The 21501-nt window shown below is 56.8% G+C and overlaps 1 protein-coding gene across 4 annotated transcripts; it reads left to right on the plus strand.

Annotated features, from left to right (window-relative positions):
* The first annotated feature begins 7278 nt into the window (after nt 1-7278).
* On the plus strand, nt 7279-14791 carry MIIP (migration and invasion inhibitory protein). 4 transcript variants are annotated; one of them, XM_082687673.1, is made up of 11 exons: nt 7380-7475; nt 8251-8429; nt 8689-8876; nt 9126-9461; nt 9889-9973; nt 11897-12005; nt 12086-12138; nt 12820-12949; nt 13072-13168; nt 14075-14209; nt 14480-14791. In XM_082687673.1, exons 3-11 carry the CDS (start codon nt 8763-8765, stop codon nt 14555-14557), a joined length of 1137 nt encoding a protein of 378 aa, XP_082543799.1. In that variant the 5' UTR covers nt 7380-7475; nt 8251-8429; nt 8689-8762; the 3' UTR covers nt 14558-14791. The 4 variants fall into 4 exon arrangements, with proteins under 4 accessions (XP_082543800.1, XP_082543797.1, XP_082543799.1 ...); XM_082687674.1 differs by lacking the exon at nt 8251-8429 and having other exon boundaries at nt 7279-7475; nt 9130-9461; XM_082687671.1 differs by lacking the exon at nt 8251-8429 and having other exon boundaries at nt 7296-7475.
* The last annotated feature ends 6710 nt before the right edge of the window (nt 14792-21501 follow it).

A 21501-nucleotide genomic window follows, 5' to 3' on the forward strand; every position in this document is an offset into this window, starting at 1 on the left:
TCGGCAGTGACTCGTCAGCCTCCCTGGCCCCCGACACCTGTGCCCCGGGCTCTGCCTCCCCCACTCCTCTCACCGCGCTCGATGGCAGCCTCATCCTTCCCTAAACCTAGGCCACGAACTTGGGGTGTCATCCTGGACTCCAGGGGCACTTGCTTCCACCTTCAGAATGCCTCTGGACCCTGACCACTTTCCCCGGCCCATCACAGCCCCCACTCCAGCCCTGGGCACTGCCACACAACGTGTCCCTCCGACCCTTGCCTTCAGGTGCTTGTTTCAAGGCAGCGAGCAGCCAGAGTGACCTTGCCATAGATTTGAACTTGAACTCAGTTCATGTTACTCCTCTGCCCTGGCTCCTGTCCCACCCAGAATGGGCCCAGATCCTGGCAGTGGCCCTTTCAGGTCTGCAGTACCCCTTACTCCCTGGGACCCTCTGCTTTGGCCACACTGGCTCCTTGCTATTTGAAAGTGCTAAGCACATAACCTCCTTAGGTCTTGGCCCTGGCTGACCCTCCTGTTCCTCTAGACATCACAGCTAGCCCTCTCACTGCCAAGCCTCCTGAGCTGTTCCCTCATTGTCTGGGTCTACCCAGACCACCCTGCGTACAATCCTTCTTTCCTTCCCTGTTTGCTGGCGTTTCTGAGGATCTCGCCCTGTAGCCTATGGGATAGGCACGTTTTCCCACTAGCCATCCTCCTCACGTAATAGGGTTTGTTTGATATGTCCGCCTGCTAGAACACGAGCTTTGCAAGGCTTGAGCTTTTTGTCTGTTTTGCTTATTGATAATGTCAAGCATTTAGTTCAGTGCCTGCTTTCTGCTTTTTGAACTCAGAACTCAGCATTAATCCTTGCTGAGTTAATGAGGTCTGTCCTAATAACACAGTCCACATACTGTCAGCCCTCCAGGCCTGGGAGCCAGAATGAAATGGTACTGGAAATGCCCTAAAAGTAGGCATGGGGCTAGTGGCTTTCAGATGTTCAAATGTCGACAGCTTCAGGGCTGATGGGTCCTGGATTGGAGCCCAAGTCTTAATTTCCCAAAGCTCAGTGGCTTTCAAACCTACCTAGCTTCCAACCTTCCTTCCTTCCTTCCTCAGCTCTCTCTCTCTCGCTTTCTTTTTTTTTTAAGTTTTTTTTTTTAAATTTATTTGACAGAGATCACAGGGAGGCAAAGAGGCAGGCAGAGAGAGAGGGGGAAGAAGGCTCCCTGCTGAGCAGAGAGCTCGATACAAGGCTCGATTCCAGGACCCTAAGACCATGACCTAAGCCTAAGGCAGAGGCTTTAACCCACTGAGCCACCCAGGCGCCCCCTCTCTCTCTGTCTTTCTCGCTCACTCTCTTTCTGTCTGTGTGTCTTTCTGTTTTTCTTCTTTACCCACGATTAGAAATACATGACGAACCAGCACACACGTGTGTATATATAGGTAAAGCCGAAGATCTAAAGGCAATGCCCTTTTCCTGTGATGCACAGGGATTCTCTCTTCTGCTGCTGTTCACAACCCACTAAGTTGTTCACCAGCTGCTCCTGCCATGTTTGGAAAAAGGTGTTCCACACCCTGTTCCTCACTTAGCACCGCCTAGTTCTCTGTGCCCCGTGGAGACCAGATGCCTGTGGTTGCTCAGCCTACCTCACCCACCCACTGAGAGTTCTGGGGAATCCAAGAGGTGGGATTTTTGGTTTTCCAGTAATAGTGTCCCTGTTTCATCACAAAGTAAAATCACAAAGTGGCCAGAATGTGCCCCTCTTCCAAGTCTGAGCCCTGTTCACAGACGTCAGCTGAGTTCACCCTGTGCTCCAGGACGCGGATTTCTGGCTCTGAGTCATCAGGCTTGAGATTAGAACCGCCTATGTTAAAGGAGAGCTGAGCACGTGTCGGACATTTATATGCATGAACCCAAATCTCAGACATTCCGTGATCTGTTTGTCTCTGTGCAGATGAGGGAGTTCATGAATTCATCAAAACATTTGAGTGCCTACTGTGTGCTGATGAGCATGGTGCCTAGTTTAGAGAGACAGCAATGAGTCATGTGGATAAAAGCGTCTTTTTCCAGAGCTGGTATGCTAGCGGGGAGAGCTGGACTACAAGCAAAACCAGTTGAATAGGGCGCCTGGGTGGCTCAGTCGGTTAAGGGTCTGCCTTCTGCTCAGGTCTGCCTTCGACTCGGGTCATGATCCCTGGGTCCTGGGATCTGGTCCCACATCGGGCTCCCTGCTTAGCAGGGAGCCTGCTTCTGCCTCTCCCCGTGCTTGTGTACTTTCTATCTCTCTGTCAAATAAATAAAAATCATTTTTTAAAAAACCCAGTTGAGTAAAAGTCATAGTATATCGGCAGATAAGGACTGTGGGAGGAAATGAGGCTGGGAAAGTTTGGGGAGGGCGTTAAAACAGTGTGGTTGGGGTAGGCCTTCTGAGAAGACAACATTTGAAGGATGACAGTGTGAATGAAATCCTGTAGACACCTGGGGCAGTGCATTCTAGATGGAGGGACTGGCAGGTGCAAAGGCCCTGAGGTAGGAGCATGCCCATCATCTTTAGGGAACATAATGACCCTGATGTGGCTAGAATAGAGTGAGGGAGGGGAAGAGGAGTAGGAGACAAGGTATGAAAGGGACCTGGAGGCAGATGGGCATCTCACAGGTAAGGACTTTGGCTTTACTCTGAGTGCAGTAGGTGCAATTGGAGAGCTTTGAGCAGAGATGTCCCATAAGCTGCCTTTCATTTATTTTTTTAAGATTTTATTTATTTATTTGACAGAGATCACAAGTAGAGAGGCAGGCAGGGTAGGGGGAGCAGGCTCCCTGCTGAGCAGAGAACCCGATGCGGGGCTCCATCCTGGGCTGGATCCCAGGATCCTGAGATCTTGACCTGAGCTGAAGGCAGAGGCCTAACCCACTAAGCCACCCAGGCACCCCCCTATTTATGGGGTCGCAGGCTGCTGTGAAGACAACAGAGTAAGGATGGAAGCAGGGGGACCAGTCAGAATGTGACCCGTGTTCCAAGGAGAGGGTGGTGCCTGGGGCCGGGTGACTGTCACGGAGGTGGTGAAAAGCAGTCGGGTTCTAGAGTCCTTTTATTTATGTATTTATTTTTAAGATATTATTTGTTTATTTGACAGAGAGAGAGAGACACAGCGAGAGAGGGAACACAAGCAAGGGGAGTGGAGGAGGGAGAAGCAAGCTTCCTGCTGAGCAGGGAGCCCCATGTGGGGCCCCATCCCAGGGCGCGGGGATCATGACCAGAGCCGGAGACAGACACTGAACAACTGAGCCACCCAGGCGCTCTCTGGAGTCCTTTTAAAGATCACATGGGGGTCCCTGGATGACTAGGTTGGCTGAACATCTGATTCTTGGTTTTGGCTCAGGTCGTGGTCTTGGGGTCATGGAATCAAGTCCTGCGTTGGGCGGAGTCTGCTTGGGGTTCTCTCTCTCTCTCATAAATAGACAGATCTTTAAAAAATATATAAAGCTAGAAATGATGGGCTGTGCTGACGGACTGGGTGAGTCATGGTGACTCGGGGTCCTGGGCACATGGTAGGAGGGGGACAGCTTCAGTGGAGCACGTTTGGGGGAAACCAGGACTCCATTTTTGGACTTGTTACATGTGAGGCCCATCTTCTGTAGTTGGACACGAGAACTTGGAGGTCAGGTGGAGTCTGGCCTGGAGATATGCCTTTGGGAGTCAGCACATGGATGGTGCTTTGGCCAGGGTTCTCCGGAAAGCGGAGCCTCAAGGAGAGGGCTCACGCACCCTCATTTTATTTCTGCGGAACAACCCCAGGGAGGAGCCGGTGGGGGGGGGGGAGAGAGAAGTCGGAAGGAGGGAGGGCTGGCAGAAGGACGCATTAGAGTTGGCCGCAGTTGGAGGGGCCTGCAGATGAACAGACGGTGACCTTGAGAAGCCCTGCAGGTGAATCTCGTACCTTTCCTGGGTAGGGACGGAGGTGGGGGAAGAATTTATCCACTATTTGTCTCTTCCCGCTGATTGAAGATTTGCCCCTTGGGACACTGAGTATTTCTGCGTTGCATATATGAATGCTGGGGCACCAAACTGGGGTCAGTGGTGGTGGGGGTGGTGGAGGTGAGGGGCGTGGGCTGGGGGACGGTGGGGCCGGTCGTGCTTGCCCCGCATCACTCAGTCCCAGCAGAGCTGGAGCAACAGGCAAGTGAGGCCAAGAGGGTCTGAGGCGGAGGAGAGGGTTTATGTAGAAAATTCTACCCCCCAGATCACCCAGAGCTGCATTTGCCTTCCTTCCCTTCTTCCCCGGGAGGGGAGATCTCAGTCTGACCTGACAGAGCCCTACGAGGCGGTACGAGCCCTAAGGTCTCTGCCTTGGGGGACTAGTGACCAAAGCTGCAGGCCCTCCTGGTCCAGCCGGTCCATCGTCCGGTCCCATTCTGGATTGCCCTTGTCCCAGCCTATGCCGCAGCTGTGCCGGTTCCTGGTGTGGTGATCCAGGCTTCATCCCAGGGGACCCGAGCCCTTGGCTGTCTGGTCCTGCTTGGGCCATGATTGCCATGACTGCCGCTTGTGGGTACCAGTGGGTGTAGTGGGTGTAGAGACACCAAGGGACAGACACTCGAGGGTGTTCCCAACAGTCCTCTGTCCCACCGCATAGCAGCAGCCCTGGTTCCTCACGGGGATCAGAATCTCTCCCCAGCAGCATGGCGACTCTGTCCCCTGGTCCACCAGCAGGACAGGCATAGCCACCGGGGGATGGCCACATCTTCAAGTTCAATGGGACTGTATCGTGTCCCTCGGCAGAAGCTTCCTGCCTCCGGGCACAGGAAACACAAAGTCCAGAAGTGGGTCACTGGAGTGCTGGAGGGAAGGGCCTCTATTTGCACCCTCTGCTTCCTGTCCCCGAATATTCTAGCCGCAGGGGACACGGTGGCCTATCTCAGCTGCTCAGAGAGCAGAGCTGTGAGGTATGGTCCCTGAGCTTGGTCCTTCCAGGCAATGCCACGTGGGTGTTGCTGTTCCTGAAAAGATCAGTGGATCACAAGCACATTGTTCCACATTTTACCAAAAACAGGTCCCTTAGTGTGAGCCCATGTGTGTATATCACGTCACTACATCGGGGAATCCAAAGCCCTAAGATAGTGGTCGGGGTGAGCCCCCTGTAGGCTGGACGGTACGTGGATTAGCATCAATCTCAGTAAGTACAAATTGCCCCCCTCCAGGGCAGACAGAAGCCGGATGCAATCCACCTGCTACCAATGGCTGGCTGGAGATGTTTTGCTTTGGCAGACCAGGCATTCGGGACCTCCTGGGGCCTTCAGGAGAGGAGCCCAGGCCCCTTCACTCCTGTCATCATGGCCACCGTGTCTGTCCTTGGGCCCTCTGCACCCACACCAGGGAGGCTGCGGAGGGAGGCTGGCTGATGTCTACCAGCACGTCTCTCATTCCAGCTGTTTGTTGACTGTCTCCCCTGCCCTGGACATCCCTGTTGGGTGGATTTGAAACGCGAGACATGGATTTCATCTGTTGTGCCCCTCCCATTGGTGCTCACTGGCTTATCTTCCTCCCGCCTCCCCAGTTCTCCTGGGACCCCATCTTCCAAACTTTCTCCCTGAAACTCCTGGGCACCAGCCAGATCACCAGTCACCACCCAGGGTGGTGGTATGTGCCTTTCCCTCGGGCCGTTCATCCCTCTTTATGCATGAATGACCAAGTGTGCAGTGCACAGCTGTGTCCACTGGGAGGACTGGCCTTCATCTTTGTCCTCAGGGCCACTCCCAAGAGGGGTTGGTGGTGACACAGGAGTGACAGCTCTCTGTTCCAGCTAGTGCAAACACACTGTGCCCAACGAGACCAACTTCTTATTTGTTTCTTTTACTTGCTTCACATCTTTTTTTTTTTTTTAAAGATTTATTTATTTATATATTTATTTGACGGAGTGAGAGAGAGCATGAGCACAAGCAGGGGGAGCAGCAGGCAGAGGGAGAGGAAGAAGCAGGCTTCCTGCTCTGTGGGGGGCCTGATACACCACTGATCCCAGAGCTCTGGGATCACGACCTGAGCCAAAGGCAAATGTTTAACCAACTGAGCCACGCAGGCGTCCTGCTTCACATCTTTTAACACCTTTATTGAGATTTAATTAATTAATTAATCTATTTGTTTTAAAGTAAGCTCTATGCCCAACATAGGACCTGAACCCACCACCCCGAGATCAAGAGTCGCATGTTCTACCGACGGAGCCAGCCAGGCGTCCCTTATTGAGATATAATTTATACACAATAAACTGAATGTTTAAAGTGTACATTAAGTTTAGACATATGTATGCACCGTGAGGCCATCACCACAACCAAGACAGTGGACATACCCATCACCCCCAAGGCTCCGTCATGCCCCCTTGTCATTCCTCCTTCCATCCCCGCTCCTGGCAACCACTGATCTATCACTATACATCTGTTCACATTTTCTAAAGTTCCATACGGATGGAAGATACGGTGCGTACCCTTTCTTTCCCAGGCAACATAATTATCTTGAGATGCATCCGTACTGTGCGTATCAATAGTTCGTTCATGGCCATTGCAGGATAGCAGCCGTTGTGTGGGATATGCCCTGATTCGGCAGACACCTGTTGACCTGTGTTTGGAAACAGCTGCTGTGAGCATTCCTATGCAAATCTTTGTAGGGACAATTTTGTCCCGCTTGGATAAATGACTAGGAGTAGAATGGCTCGTGCAGTGGGTATGAACTTAACAACAACAGCACAGCTTTATTGAGGTGTCATTCACACACCCTTAAATTCACTCATTTTAAGTGTACAACCAAACCCTTTTAGCGAGTTTACAAAGTTGTGCAGCCTGCACCACAACCCCGCTTCAGAGCGTGTCCAGCACCCAGAATCGTCCCTCCTGGTCCCCCCACCACTTTGCTTTAGTCCCTTCCTTCCGTCCATGGGGCTGGCATGGATCCCAGGTGCTTAACCCACTCCTCTCCCTCCCTCGCCCTTCTTCTCTGCCTCCCTGTGCCTGGCACTGTGCCTCTGGGTACACAGTAGGCACGACAAATCCTGGGAAGAAAGTGGGGAAGAATGGGTCTCCAGCCACCGACCACCCACTCCCGCCCCGCCTCGCGCGGCCGGGCTCGGCCATTTTCGAGCCGCTTCAGGTCCAGACTCTGAAACTGCCGCCGCCCAATCCGGCGTGGCCGGCGGCCCCGTCCTGTCCAATCGGAGTTCGCCCTCTGGGGGCACGCCCCCCCCCCATTTCTATAATCGACGACCAGGACGCAGTCTCGAACGTTGACCAATCAGTTGTTGAGTCCCGCTGTTGGTCCCGCCCCAACGTTGAAACTGCAGCTTCTGAACGCGGAGTAACGCTCGCTGGAGCGTTCCGCTCCGCCCGCAATCTGACCAATCAGGGAGGCCGCATCGGGCCCCGCCCCCAGCCGGCGAAGCGAGGGGTGGGCCGGGCGGAACTCCTGGCTGCAAAAGCTGCGGCGGGTGGCGGGCTTCCAGGGTTCCGGGCGGTGAGTGCGGGAGCGGCGCGGCTGGCGTGGGGAGGAAGGACTCGGGGGGAGCCCCCCCATCCCGAGCGCCCCCCCCCCCCCGCGGAGGATCCGGTGGCCGCGATGGGAAGGAAGGAGGAGGCTGAACCCGCCGGCAGTTTTGTCGCCCCCGTTTTCCTTTTGAGAAAAAGGCTGTGACCCCGGGTCTTTCGCTCGGGTGAGGGCGGGACCGGGGCTCCCGGTGGTGCGGGTCAGGCTGTTTGCCTCCCTCGTCCGCACCCTCCCCGCCCTCCCAGGGTCGTCTGTGCCCGGGGGAGGGGGGAGGGAGCACTATCCCCGGAGCCTGGCCTCGCTCGGCCTCTGCTCCCGGTGTGGGCGGTCCACAGCTGACCGGCGTGGCTGGGGCGGGCGGGGGGCCGGGCCGGCTCTCTGAGAGCAGGGTCTGACCGGACGCGGTGTTAGAACCGGCCTGGTGCGCAGTGAGGGAGACCGAGTTTCTGGGGGGGAGCCTGGACCTGGACCCCCGAGGGATTAGGAAGCCCCCTCCCCCCAGCCTGCAGAAATTCCTTCTAGAGGCATCGGTGTGGCTTCCAGCCTGGGTCCCTGGGGGCAAAAGGCTGAGAGAGGAGGAGGAGGAGGTGGCGTCCCAGGCACCTCTCTGGTTCAAGGGAGAGGCTGGAGTGACCCTGAGTCCTGGAGCCAGATTCGGGTTCAAATCCAGGCTTTGTCACTTACTAGCGGTGTCACGTGGGGCAGGTTGGTTAATTCCTCTGCACTTTGGTTTCTTCATTTGTAGAAAGAAGGGAAGATGGAAGGGTGGGCAGGACAGAGGGACGCTTCCCTTCAGAAGCCTGATCTGTGTCGGATTCGCAAATTATAATACTTACATTTGTAGACGTGCCCTCACTGTTTTCTACAAATTAAACTGATGTCATAGTTAAGGTTGCTAAAGGGGGATCGTTCCCTTTGGGGCATGTAAGTAAACACACTCTGGCCTGTTTAATAATAGACATTTGTCGAATGCTCACTGGTACCAGGCACCGAACTAAGGCTTAACATGCATTACCTCGTTTAATCCCTGCGTAATCTCAGGAGGTCTGTTATCATCTGGCAGATGAGGAAACTGAGGCACAGAGTGATTAAATAACTTGCTTGAGGCTGCACAGCTAGGAAGTAGGAGAGTGGGGATTCGAACCCAGTCTCCTTGGCTGGTGTCGTGCTGTCTTCGCTTTAGGTAGAAGAGCTGGGCTTGGAACCCAGCCCGAGGGTACACTGCAGCCCAGGGGGACGCCACGCCGTACACCTGGGATGGTGGAGACCAAGGACTTGGTGCAGCTCCGGCAGCTCAACTTGGCGCTCCTGAAGCAGCTGTGGGCCGGGCAGGATGCCGTGCGGCGGTCAGTGGCCAAGGCGGCCTCAAAGGTGAGCACCCATGTTGAGAACTCGCAAGGCAGGCGTGGAAGTGGCTGCCCAACCAGGCAGGTCCCAGGCCTCCTGTGCAATGCATCCAGTTTGGAGAAAACTGAGGCCCAGCCAAGAAGGGACTGGCCTGGGACACTGCAGAGGCCAGAGTGGGGATGAGGATTGAGGATCCAGGCCTTTGTGCCTAGAGCAGGTCAGCTGGGTGTGTGGCTGGGCTGCTCCCTGGGTGACCGGTCCTCCCTGTTCCAGTCAGCCCAGGACTCCACCAGCAGCTATGACTCCCAGACACCATCGTCCCAGGAGACGTCTTTAATGGCCTTCAGAGCCTCCAGCCTACAGGACGCCCAAGAGAGTGATCCCTGTGATACGTCCTGGTCTGATGGGACCAACTCTGGAGTGATCTCTCTGCCATCTGCCAAGTACGGACACCAGGCATCCCTGGGCTCTCTGAGGCCCTACTCGGCACCCTTGCTGGCCATCTCAAACTCAGATGACCCAGAGGTTTCAGCAGAGCTGGACAGTCCCGGGCCTCAGGAGTCCCAGGCCCAGAGCTCCACCCTGGATCAGCAAAGCAGGCTGTCCAAGGTAAATGGGAGAACAGCATTTCCTTGAACTTCAGTCTCCCTGTCTCACAAAGTACTCATTGGCAGGCTCCCTTCAGGGTGGGAGGCTTCCCGGAGATACCTTGAGTCATGGCTGGCTCCACGGAAGCGGAAGCACTTTAAAAAGTGGTGGTTGGCTGTTGTTTCTCAGCACTTTGGGAAGAAGGTGATAAGCCCATTATACAGATGGGAAGACCAAGGCTCAGAGGCTAAGCTTGTTCGGAGTGACCTGTAGAGGGGGGCTTAGGGGCCAAACTCTTATCTTCCAACTCCCAGGCCCCTGGCTGAGCCCTGGGGCCCATGTCAGGGTGTAAGTTAAGACCTGGCCCCTTTCCTTCCCACAAGGTGGGGCCTCCTCCTGGGCCAGGCCTGCCTGCCTAGCCCTTGCCCCTCTTTGTCTCCCTGCTCAGTCAAGAGTGACCTTCAGTGAGGAGGCTGCACTGCCTGACAAGAGCTGGCGCCTCAGGCCGTACTTAGGCTACGACTGGATTGCAGGTATGCCCACCCCCCTGTGCCTGCCCGAGCCCTGCCGGTGCTGAATGAAGGAGTCTGAGCTGCCACGGTATTTAGTGTGTATTGATGCCAGGGCCCTGCAAAACTCTGTGTGCATATCATCTCTTTTTCCATCGAACTGCTTATCCCCCCACACCCCCGCCCCCAGCAGCCTCAGTGGCCTGACTGGTCTCCCTCTGACTTTGTCCACACCCCTAACTATCCATTTTTGATATGGTAGCCAGAATGAATTTCTAAACATGGGAATCCGAGTAATTAGCACTTTAATAAAATCCAAAATCTATCTAGACTTACTTACTCTCTAGACTTATGAGGTAAGACCTGGCTTCAGTTAGCCATGTGACATGATCTCTGACTCTCAGCCTTTGGCTCTTTGCTCCAGCCTCATAGGCCTCTGTGCCGTCCATGACTGCCTCAGGGCCTTTGCACTTGCAGTCTGTACTTGCCATTCCCACTGCCTGAATGCACTTCCCTGGTTGCTTTTCATCATTGAGGGCCCAGCTCAGGGGCTTCTGAACCTGAGAGTGGGGATTCGAACCTACCCGCAACATCCCTGCCTGTGGCATCAGTCATTTGTATATTCATATCATTTGTTCTCAGGAATCGTCCTGTTTCCTTGTTTCTTAGCTGAGTTTTCCAGTAGAACATAAGCTTCACTCAAGCAGGGCCACAGCCATCTTCTTGCTGTATCTCCTGAGCCCGGGCTTAGAGGCATGTGGCGCACAGTAGGCCCTCACGCAACCCTTGTTGAATGCGTGAGTGAATGGCCATAAGAGGTTCTGCTGTTTGGCTCCCCATTTCACAAAGGGGGAACTGAGGCACAGAGAGGCTGAGTTACTTCTGGAGGCAGGTACTCCGTGGGGTTGCTGGGACCCAGGGGTGGTGGGGACGCAGGCCCTGTCTCCAGGATTTCTTGGCCTATCAGCTCACTGCCTTGCTTCCTGCTTCTGGAAAGTGGAGCCACCCGCCTCCTGCCTGCCCTGTCCCTGTGCTCACTCTCCTTCCCGAGGGAATGAACGCTCCCATCTCGGGCCTGTCCCTGCATTTGTGTGCTCTGCCCCATCCCCTCTGGATTCCCAGAGGATTTGCTTCCTCCTTGTCTCTCCCTCCTCAGTCGGTCCCACCGGCATGCGAGCTCTGGGAAGGGTGAGGAGCATAGGTTTTATGGGGCGCCTGTTTCAGGCCTGTTATCTGTGGTGTTCCATGAGCTTCCCTCGGCTTTGCTCCTGTTAACTCCTCTGCTCTTCTCAATGATCTGATTAGGCCGGGGCAGCTGTTGTCCCCTGTCCCCGTGGACAGATGAGAAGGCTGAACCACGGCCCTGAGCCACTTCACAAAGTCTTACATCTGCTCATCAGTAAAGCTGCAACCTGTTATTTTCTACCCCGATGAAATATTTCTCTCTTTATTTTATTTAAAGATTTTATTTATTTGAGAAAGAAAGTATAATTAGTGGGGAGATGGGCAGAGGGAGAGGGAGAAGCAGACTCCCCACTGAGCAGGGAGCCTGATGCGGGACTTGATCCGAGGACCCCAGGATCATGACTGAACCAAAGGCAGACCCCCAACCAACAGCTCTCCCCAGGCACCCCCCTTGCCACTGTTTTTGTAAGGCTCCTGAGGGCAGGGCTTTGTCTAGTTCCCTCCTCTCCCCATGGCACGTAAAACTGCGTCCCCTAGGAGGGGCTCTGTAATTATTTTTTGTTTTAATATTTTTTGCACGGATGATAGTGCGTGAGGGTAGACACTCACGGAGACAGGAGTGGAAGTCACAGCGAGTGGCGCGTCCCCTCCAGGTCTCTACGAGACAGAGTAGGGATGGCGCAGACTAGAGGGCTGTGCCAAGAGCCCCCTGAGTCTCGGCCGGTGGCCACACAGCAGCTCCCGGTGCTTTGCCCGCTCCAGGGTCTCTGGACAACACTTCACCCATCACCAGCAAGCCCGAGGCCTTCTTCTCGAAGCTACAGGATTTCCGGGAAGCCAACAAGGAGTTGTGCATTAACAGTGACCCCGAGTGAGCAGGGGTGCCGAGGGGTGAGCAGGGCGGCTGGGGGACCCCCATCGCCCAGCCTGCTCACCCCTCTCCCCTCACAGCCCCCAGTTCCTCGGCCCGCGGGAGAGCAGTGGCGTGGAGAAGGACCATGAATGTGAGTCGAAGCTCCCGGCAGGCACCCCGCAGCCTGGCCGGTGAGGTCTCCGGCGCCTGCGAGAGCAGCTGGGGTGGAGGGGACTCGGAGGGGGGCCTGAGGTCCAGACAGGATGGGGCAAGCCTTAGATGGGGGCTGGGGAGTGGGGCGGGGGGAGCAGAGGCCAGGCCTTTTGGGGATGAGGGCCGGCCCTGTGTCCCTCCCCGCCCCCCCATCACCCCTCCCCAGCCGCCTGCTTTCCCGTGCGCCCCCACTTCTGCTGCCCGCGCTCTGGGGGGTGGGGGCGCTGGCTGCGTCACACGAGCACCTGAGTCTCTGCTTTGGGTTCACATCTGCAGCATGTGGTGCGCATGCGTGTGTACGTCACAGGCAAGGGCTGGTCACGTGAACACCTGTGTGTGCATCCCACGTGTGATGACCCGTTTAGGCATAAGCACGTGTGTCTGTGACTGTGACTGTATGAAGCCACGGTTCCTGTTTGCGCTCGTGTGCAGGATCCAAGTGTGTGTCCTGCTGGGGTGCACGTGCGTGTTCGTGTTCTGTATGTGTGCACCTGTGCGCGCCTGTGCATGTGGCCTTGGTGGGGTGTTGGCGGGCCTGTGTGTTGGAGGCAGCAGCAGGGGGCATGCAGGGATCTGGGGGCTCAGCTCAGAAGAGATGCTCCTTCTCACGGCCCCGCAGGCGTGTACTGCTATCGCGTCAACCGGCGGCTGTTTCTGGTGCCTTCCGATCCCGGCACCCCCTGCCGCCTGTGCCGGACCCCTCGGGACCAGAAGCGTCCTGAGACTCTGGCGGCGCCGGCGCAGGTCAGGTGAGTGGCCCGAGCATGTCGGACACCTCGGGGCAGGTGGAGAAGAGCCGAGCCTGAGGCCTGCCCGGCCTGCGGGAGGGCAAAGTGGACCCACTAGCAGCCAGTTTGCTGCCCCCCTGCAGGGTGAGCATCCCGCTGTCCATCCTGGACCCCCCGCACCGGTACCGCATCCACCGGCGGAAGAGCTTTGATGCCTCCGACACGCTGGCCCTGCCCCGGGTAAGCTGCCCTGCGGGGCGGGGGTGGAGTTGGGCTCGGAGCCCAGGCCCCCAGGGGGATCCTGGGGCCCAGAGAGTGAGGCTGAGCACCAGGAGAGCGAGCACGCGGTCTCCAGAGTTCAGGCTGGGCTCCTTCCGTCACCTGTGACTGTGCTCGCTCCCTTTTCCTCGCCCCCGCCACCCCAACACTTCCAGAAGCGTCTGCCCGCTGCTCGCATTGCGCACACGAACCTCACGGATTGAGCTCTGGGGTGCTGTGTGCATTGTTAGGAGGATGAGCTCGTGGAGCGCTCCCAGCCCCCAAGACTGCGGGCCCTGTTGCCATCCCACTGTACAGATGAGGAGACTGAGGCCGAGGGAGGTGACAGGTGTTGGCTCAGCAGGTGGAAGAGTGGGGATTTGAACCCAGGTCCTTGTGTTTCCTAGTGCCTCCCATGGAAGCGTTCTTTGTGTCGCCCGGGTAGGGGGGGGCGTCCGTGGGGACCCCACTCTCAGTTGAGGCTGGGGGAGCTTGGATTATGGGAGGAGAAGGGATGCTGAGGAGAGTCGATCTGCTCATCTGTAAAATGGGTACAGCGTACGGTCCTCAGACTGGGATGAGTAGGGCACCTCAGTGAATCAGTACATGTCAGGGGCGTGGGGCAGAGTCTGGCACACAGGAAGAGCTCTGTCAGCATCCAGGGGCTTCCCTCCTTCTGTCTCAGGCCAGGGGCCCAGGGCCTGGGTCCGTAGTGAAAGGAAGGCCTGGGATAACCCAGTGGGTGGACACAGGCCTGCCCTGGGGGAGCCTCAGTCTCTGGGGCACGTCATGACTGTTTGGGGGGGACACAGCCGCCTCCCTGGGGTGCACCTCATCAGAAGGTAGCCCTGCCACAGGTCGGGCGCCTTAACCCCTCGCTCTCCACAGCACTGCCTGCTGGGCTGGGACATTGTCCCTCCGAAGTCTGAGAAGAGCTCAGCCCCCAAGAGCCTGGACCTCTGGTCCTGTGTCTTCTCCGAGGCCCAGCACCAGAAGCTGTCAGCTGCCGGTACTTCCCACCTGGTACGGTCCAGGGTGCCTCAGGAGGGACAGATGCCTTGGAGCAGGCCTTGGGGGGCAGCTTGGGGCAGGGACTGCAGAGCCCAGAAGCATCTCTTGGAAGGGGCCTGTCCCCCCAGCCCACGGCACCCTTCTAGGCTGTCCTGCTCCCTGCCAGCTCCCGCACCCCACGCAGGAAGGTGACCTGACTCTCTGATCCAGAAGGGGATGAGGTGGGAACCGAGGGGGAACTCTCACCTGGTTCCCTCTGACACCTCCCCATTTACCATCCAGGCCCTGCCAGCCAGGGTCCCGCCGTTCATCCCAATCTGGTCAGAAGCCCAGCCGCGCGCCCCCTGGCTGAAGCCCTGAGGACTGGCCACTTGGAGGAGGAGGACAGAGCCCCTACTGTCACCTGGGACCCCTCTCCTCTGCTGGAGCACCCACAAGGGAGCCCTGCCTGGCCTCAGCTGGAGGTGGACTTGGGTCCCCCCTCCTAGTTGGGCAGGTGGATGGGCCCAGGCCTTTTTCCTTCCCGGGGACAGAGGTGGGGTCTCCAGGAGAAGAGGATTCTGTGGCATGTTTATAAATAAAGCTCAGTACTCTGTGTAGCTCCAGATGGCCTTGTGTGCTGGGTCTGTCCTGCTGATGCCCTCTGTGGCCAGGAAGTGCCCTGGCAGCAGCCTCTTCCCTTCACCTGGGACAGACACGTGAGACAACCTGCACTGGGCTGGGTGATTCCACGGCCCAGGGCGTGGCTCTTTGTGCAGCTCCCAGCTCCGAGTGGGTGGCCTCCCAGGTGGGGGTCCGGGGCTCAGGGTCTCAGGCTGGTCCCCTGGATAAGACAAGCTGTGGACAGCTGGCAGTGAGTGAGTTCTCCCATTCTTCCTTGTCCCGAAAGCTGGGGGCCATTGCTGAGAGCCTCTCTTGAAGTCCCTGGGCCAGTGGCTCCTCCCCTGCCCTCTCTAGCCCAGCCTGGGAGCCACGGGTGATGAGAGCCACCGCAGGCACAGACATGGCAGCCCAGAGCCAGGCGGTGAGCTGGAGGCCGGGTTGGCAGAGGGTCCAGATATCTCCTTCTGGGTTACCAGCCGGTATCTGTTTTCCTCCTCATAGGTAGAACATGATGCAATTCCTGCTTTTGTAGGATAAAAATGGCATAAGTGGGAGGCCGGAGCCCAGAGGAGGCACGTGGTTTTTTTGAGGTTTCTCAGCTCAGAGGGCTGGAACGAGGGTTGTGGCCTCCACGGGAGCTGGGACGCCGGGGAAGCGTGGTCTGTCTGCTGCGCATGGCTCACGTTCTAGTCAGGGCGGGGGAGGCTCTGCTGCAGGAACTGACGGACCCGCCAACTCTCAGGGGCTTCTGTGGGTTCCAGTTTGTCCGCGTACACATCCCTGCTCATTTTCTGCTTTTTTTTTTTTTTTTTTAATTTATTTGACAGACTGAGATCACAAGTAGCCAAAGAGGCAGGCAGAGAGAAGAAGGGAAGCAGGCTCCCCTCTGAGCAGAGAGCCCGATGCGGGGCTCGATTCCAGGACCCTGGGATCATGACCTGAGCCGAAAGCAGAGGCTTTCAAACACTGAGCCACCCAGGCGCCCCTATTTTCTGCTTTTTTGATGCTAGCCATTCGAATGGGTGTGAATTGGTATCTCATTGTGGTTTTGGTTTGTATTTCCCTGATGATGAGTGATGGGGAACTTTGTTTCTGGGTTTATGGGCCATCTGTATGTCTTCTTTGGAGAAACGTACATTCAAGTGCTCTGTTCATTTTTAAATCGGGTTGTTTGGGGTTTTTTTGTTTGTTGTTGGTTTTTTTTTTTTTTTTTTTATGTTGTTCACATGTCATTTTAAGTCATAGGGCCTGTGGGAGTCAGTGGTTTTGTTAGAAATTCTCTGGCCAGAGGGAAAAGAGAATCTGGAAACCTTCAGCCAAACAAAAGTTACAAATTTACAGCTGAGATCAGCTTAGAAGTTCAGCTGACCCAGAAAAGCCACAGTTGGACCGAGACAGATGTTTCCCATCAAAGTCCTGACTGCCTGTTGGGTCCATGAAAGCCTCAGGGTAGGTGGTTTCTCTGGAAACACAATTCTTTTGAAAATGTAGGTTTCACCAGTTTACTTCCAGTCACTCCTCTGTACGAGAAACCACACCCATGGTCTCCCAACACCGTGACCCCATTGACAGTCAGACTCGCCCTTACTTTGTCCGCCACCGGGAAAAGTGGGTCTAAGCTCTGCCGCCCATCCTGTGAGATTGTGCTACTCTCAGAGATGTTAAAATGTGAAAGGATTTGCTACTTAGAATGAATGAGACACAACAATGTCTATTTCTTAAATTAAAAAATTGTTTCATTTTATTCTTTTTTAAAGATTTTATTTACTTATTTGAGAGACAGGGAGGGAGCCCAGAGGCAGAGGGAGAAACAGGCTCCCTGCTGAGGAGGGAGCCAGACAGGGGACTCGATCCCAGGACCCTGAGATCACCACCTGAGCCGAAGGCAGACGCTTAACCGACTGAGCCACCCCTGGACAGAGTTGCGTGTCTCCCGGGCCCGCTCCACTCAGCCTGCAGCCCCTCCCGTAGGATCGCCCAGATCTCTTCCTGTCCCTTAACCTTCCACATATCAACTGCTGTGCCCCTCAGGTGCCCCCTTGCCCCCCCCCCCCCCGTCCTGCATGGGGACTCTGGGCGGGGGGGGGGGCAGGACCCTGCTGTCACTGTCGCCTGGTTCACTGCTCACTCTGCGGAGCCCCAAACAGTGCCTGGCACACAGGTTAAGTCCCTGATCATGAGCTTCCTTGCTCTGTGTCTCTCTCCCCTGCTGGCATGTAATTTTGTGAGAGTGGAAGGGTCTTTTTTCCTTAGTTGGGTTGTTTTGTTTCATTTTCTCAAAAGTAGTGGCTCTCCCGTAGTCAGGGTTTGGTGTTTTCCTCCTGCCTGGTTTCCCACCTGCTTCGAGGCTTTAATTTCCCGGAGCCGAAGGAGCCTCGTGTTTGGGTGCACACACTGATGGGCCGTGCATGTTTCTCCCCTCTCCTGCAGATGAGTAACTTTCTTTTTCTTTGTTCCCCCGTCCAAGTATGTGGCATAAATTCCAAAGGAAAAAAGCAAGATTGCCGACTTCTTCCCAAACTGATGTGCGTCAGTCACTTAAGAAAGGGGGGCTCAGTTGGTGGAGTGCATGACTCTTCATCTGGGGGGTGGTGAGTTCGAGCCCCATGTTGGGGATCGAGATTATTTAAATAAACCTAGAAACAAAACAAAATGGGGAGTCTGACCTCTGTTGCCTGTATCACTGTGTAGACACACAGACCCACGGGGGCCGTTCGTTCACACACACGCTCACTCGGTCGCCACGTTGAGGTCCTGCTGTGTGCCAGGCACTGTTTGGGGCTCCGCAGAGTGAGCAGTGAACCAGGCGACAGTGACAGCAGGGTCCTGCCCCCCCTCCCCCCCCAGAGTCCCCATGCAGGAGAAGCTGACACTGTAACGTGTCGGGGTGGTGAGTGCTGACCACTGCCCCCCCACCCCACCCCTTGCCTCCCACCCCCAGAGCAATCTTCCAGCCCAGGTTTTTTTCTGAGTCTTCAAGCCGCTGGCCAACCTTGGCCTCCAGGTCTTGATCCACGCCGCTCCCTCTGCCCCGCACTCTCTTCCCACCCAAGCCTCAGCTTCCACATCCGGAGCTCAGAGGCCTTCCCTGTCCCACACAACGGGGTACGGCCGCTAGTGTCTTGAGGCCCCCTCTGCTTACCCACCAGAGCCCCCTCACTCTCAACAGTGAGACGCTTGGGGGCAGGAGCTGGGCCCGGACTCGTGCTCAGCTGTAGCCGAGAGCAGCACGAGGCATATGTCAGATGGCGGGGAGTGACTGAATGGATGAGCCCCTAGGTCTTGGGGAGGCAGAGGCCACTGGGACCCAAAGAGAGCGCGTCCCAGGACGTTGGCTCTGCCCGTTTGAATGAGAACGGTCACTGGTTTTCAGTGGGTCGTGTTGTCATGCGTCTCTGGCGAACCAGGGGGGTTCTGGCCTCCTGGGAGGACATGTGGGGAGTGACCCTTCCCTCCCAGAAACTTCCTGCACCTGTCAGCAGCTGTGGGCCCCAGTCCCTGGTGTGCAGATGGGGAACGCATGGAGGAATGAATGCTAGCTGGCCTCCCAGGGGACCCCTCCAACTTCCCAAAGAACAGAAGCCTTTCCCAGTTGCCATCCCGGACGGTGACTCCCTGGAGGGCCTGAGCAGCCGCCCTACTCCTACCCCTCTGTCCTCATGGAGGTGGACCGCGTGTGGCCCAGAAGATAGCAAAAAGCTGGATTTTCCAGAATTAGCTCCCCGTGTGCTGTTTGAACTCAGCATTCTGATGTTCTGGGAATCGACAACATTTTGGTACAATGAAAATTTCTACTGGGCACCCCAAGTCAGAGATCGGGGTTCAGACCCCCTCCCCCACCCCGTGCTGTTTGGCGGCTTTCTGACCATGACGTTGGGCATGTCACATAACTCCAGCTTGGCCTACCCTCTGTCAAGGGTGACAGGGCCAGCGGTGGGGTGGGGAGGCTGACCTAACAGGGGCCTAACTGGTAAGACGCGACGGCTGTCACCGGCTGTTCAAGCCCCCCGCCCCCTCCCGTCATAAGATCAGCGCCGTCTGGAATGGGGTGTGGTGCCCGCTCTGAATTCCCGCTTCCTTGCCCCCTTCAATGGAGCAATGGAGTACGGAGTAAATGGGGTTAAAGCCTTGCTCCCCCGGCTGCTCTGGGGGGCCGTTGCCGAGAGCAGGGGGCAGAGCAGTCCTGTCGTTGGGCCCTGCCCACAGCGAGGCGGACGGGCGGTGGAGTCGGCCACAGGACTGCGGGTGACCAGGGCCTTCCCCACGGCCAGCGTCTCGGGCATGTGAGGCGGCTGGTGAAGCTGCGCAGGAAGTCGTGAGGGGAAGCCAGCCTCCGCGGGACGGTGCTGTGGCCGTGCAGTGAGGTTGGGCCTTCCTGACTAGGTGCCCGATGGTGGCTTAGGTGGCCTTCGGGGATATCCCCTGTCGTGGCACTGGGCTCAGCCCTGACCACAGGGTACTTGTTTCCGGGCCCTCTTTGTCTGGCTGGAAGTGGGCCTCTGTCTCCATCCCCAGAAGCCCCCAGCAGCCCCCTCTGGCTTCTGGCAGGGCACCTGCTGGGGGATCTGGTGCTGTAGGCCCCAGCTCCAAGCCAGCCAGGGGGCCCATGGGATCTCAGCTGGGTAAGAAGGCCAGGGGAGAGGCTCTGAGAATTTCCCAGATCTCAGATGTGGTACGCAGGGGATAAGGCCTCAGGGCTGTGCGAATGTGAAAACCCCAACCCAGACGGAGAGCCATCCTTCCCACTCCCAACAAATTCCAGCAGCCTTCCCAGTCCCCCTAGCCAGAGTCTGCTGGGAGAGGGAGCAGCAGCTCGAGAGGACACCATCCCAGATTGGTGGGGTCCATGCCAGCCAAGTGGACAGAGCACTGGGCCTGGAGCCATGGGCCTGGGGTTCAGAGCAAGTCCGTGGGCCCCGGAGCCCCAGCTTCCTCATCTGTAGGGTGGGTGTTCTAATGCTGCCTGCCCAAGGAAGGCGTTTTTTGAGGACTGAACGAGATGCTAAGTTTATGAGATGAGCAGTGTGGCAGCCCGAGCTTAGAGCGGACCCCATGTCAGACACTGGGACTGAAAGCAGGGCCAGTACGTGTCCTGCAGGGTCGGGGGGCCTGTCTCTGGGGAGTTGGCCCCCTCCCCCCAGGCCCCAAACACAGGAATGAGGGAGGGGAGGGGGAAATCCTGGGTAATTTCTTAGTAAATGGTTGATAAAAAGGGCCCTGCCTGGCCCCCTAGCCCTACCGAGCGGGCCCCCATCGGCCGGCATGCCTGGGAGAGCCGGCCAGGCGGCTGAGAACAACAAGGCTGGGCTGACCCAAGCCCTGGAAACCATTCAGGCTCTTCCAGGAATCCCTGGGTCAGAATTTAGAGTGTGGGACTGGGTGACACAGCATAAGAAGAGAGTGGCCAAGGGCGTGCGGTGACCTCCGTCCATCTTCTTCAGCCATAGCCTCTCTCCTTCGAGAACTGTTGTCCAGACCTTTCCCCCATCTCCCTGCCTGGACCCACGCCCTCCCCGCCCCACCCCACCCCCAGCTCTGGAAGCCGTCCCTGCCCGGGCCACCTTGTTGGCCTTCATCTCCGCATGTCTCTTGACCAGGGCTAGGTGGGCTCATCGGATCTTCTCGCCTTGCTTGGCTGGGGCTTTCTGGTCAGTGGTCCTTGGCAGCTGCTTATCCCTGTCGGCCTGGGCTTGTCAATACCCTTGGAGGACATGGTGGCCACCAGCATTAGGAAGAGCCAGAAGCACCCCTGGGTCCACAGAGTGGGTTTGATGGTGGCCCCAAAGACATTTATCTTCCCAGAACCTCAGAATATGGCCTTGGCAGATGGAATGGAGGTAAGGCTCTCGAGATGAGATCATCCTGGATGAGGGAGGGCCTTAACTCCAGGAGCAGGCGTCCTTGTGAGAGACAAGAAGGCACACAGACACATAGCGGGGGGATGTGACGATGGAGGGGGAGACTGGAGTAACCCGTCTACAAGCTGAGGACCCCAGGAATGCTGGTGGCTCCTAGGAGCTGGGACAGGGGCCTGGAACAGTCTCCTTCAGAGCCTCTGGAAGGAACCAACCCTCCCGACACCTCGATTTTGGACTTCTGGCCTCCAGAACCATGAGAGAACCCATCTCATTTGCTTCAGGTCACCCCATCTGTGGTGACCATGGCTGCCCCGGAAGACTAACACAATTCACGAGAAGTCCGGGGTGAGTGAGGCCGGCCCCGCACTGGGCGGGCCCACGTGACAGCTGCTCACAGGCGAGCGCCCGTCCACAGTTCGGTTCTTAGCTTCAGGAATTGATTTTCATGGGAAAGCAAAATCCTCAGTGTTACGGGCCGAGTGTGGCGCTCCCCCACCCCCCCCGCCATTCGTATGTTGGAGCTGGGACCCCAGCACCTCAGAAGGTAACTGAATCACGAGATAAGGTCTCTGAAAAGGTGATGAAGTTCTTTACCATCTGGCATGACTGGTGTGCTTCTAAAAAGGGGAAATTTGGACTCCGAGAGGCACCCACTCGGAGGCCAGGCCGTGTGAGGACACGGCAAGATGGCCACCTCCACGCCAAGGACAGGACCACGGAGGGAGCCACCCCCTCCTCCATCTGGGACTTCCAGCCTCCGGGACTCTGAGACAACACACTTCTGCTGTGTAAGCCACACACTTCTGGTGTGTGATGCTTGGTGAGGGCAGCCCTGGCTGACTG

This window comes from Mustela nivalis (assembly GCF_964662115.1).
Source record: "Mustela nivalis genome assembly, chromosome: 10".
NCBI lineage: Eukaryota > Metazoa > Chordata > Mammalia > Carnivora > Mustelidae > Mustela > Mustela nivalis.

Excerpts from the sequence above, each read along its gene's own strand:
- MIIP (XM_082687671.1), top strand. The coding sequence starts at position 8,763 with ATGGTGGAGACCAAGGACTTGGTGCAGCTCCGGCAGCTCAACTTGGCG. Across the intron at positions 12,006-12,085 it reads TGCATTAACAGTGACCCCGA|CCCCCAGTTCCTCGGCCCGC; the intron begins GTGAGCAGGGGT and ends CTCCCCTCACAG. Across the intron at positions 14,210-14,479 it reads CTGCCGGTACTTCCCACCTG|GCCCTGCCAGCCAGGGTCCC; the intron begins GTACGGTCCAGG and ends TTTACCATCCAG.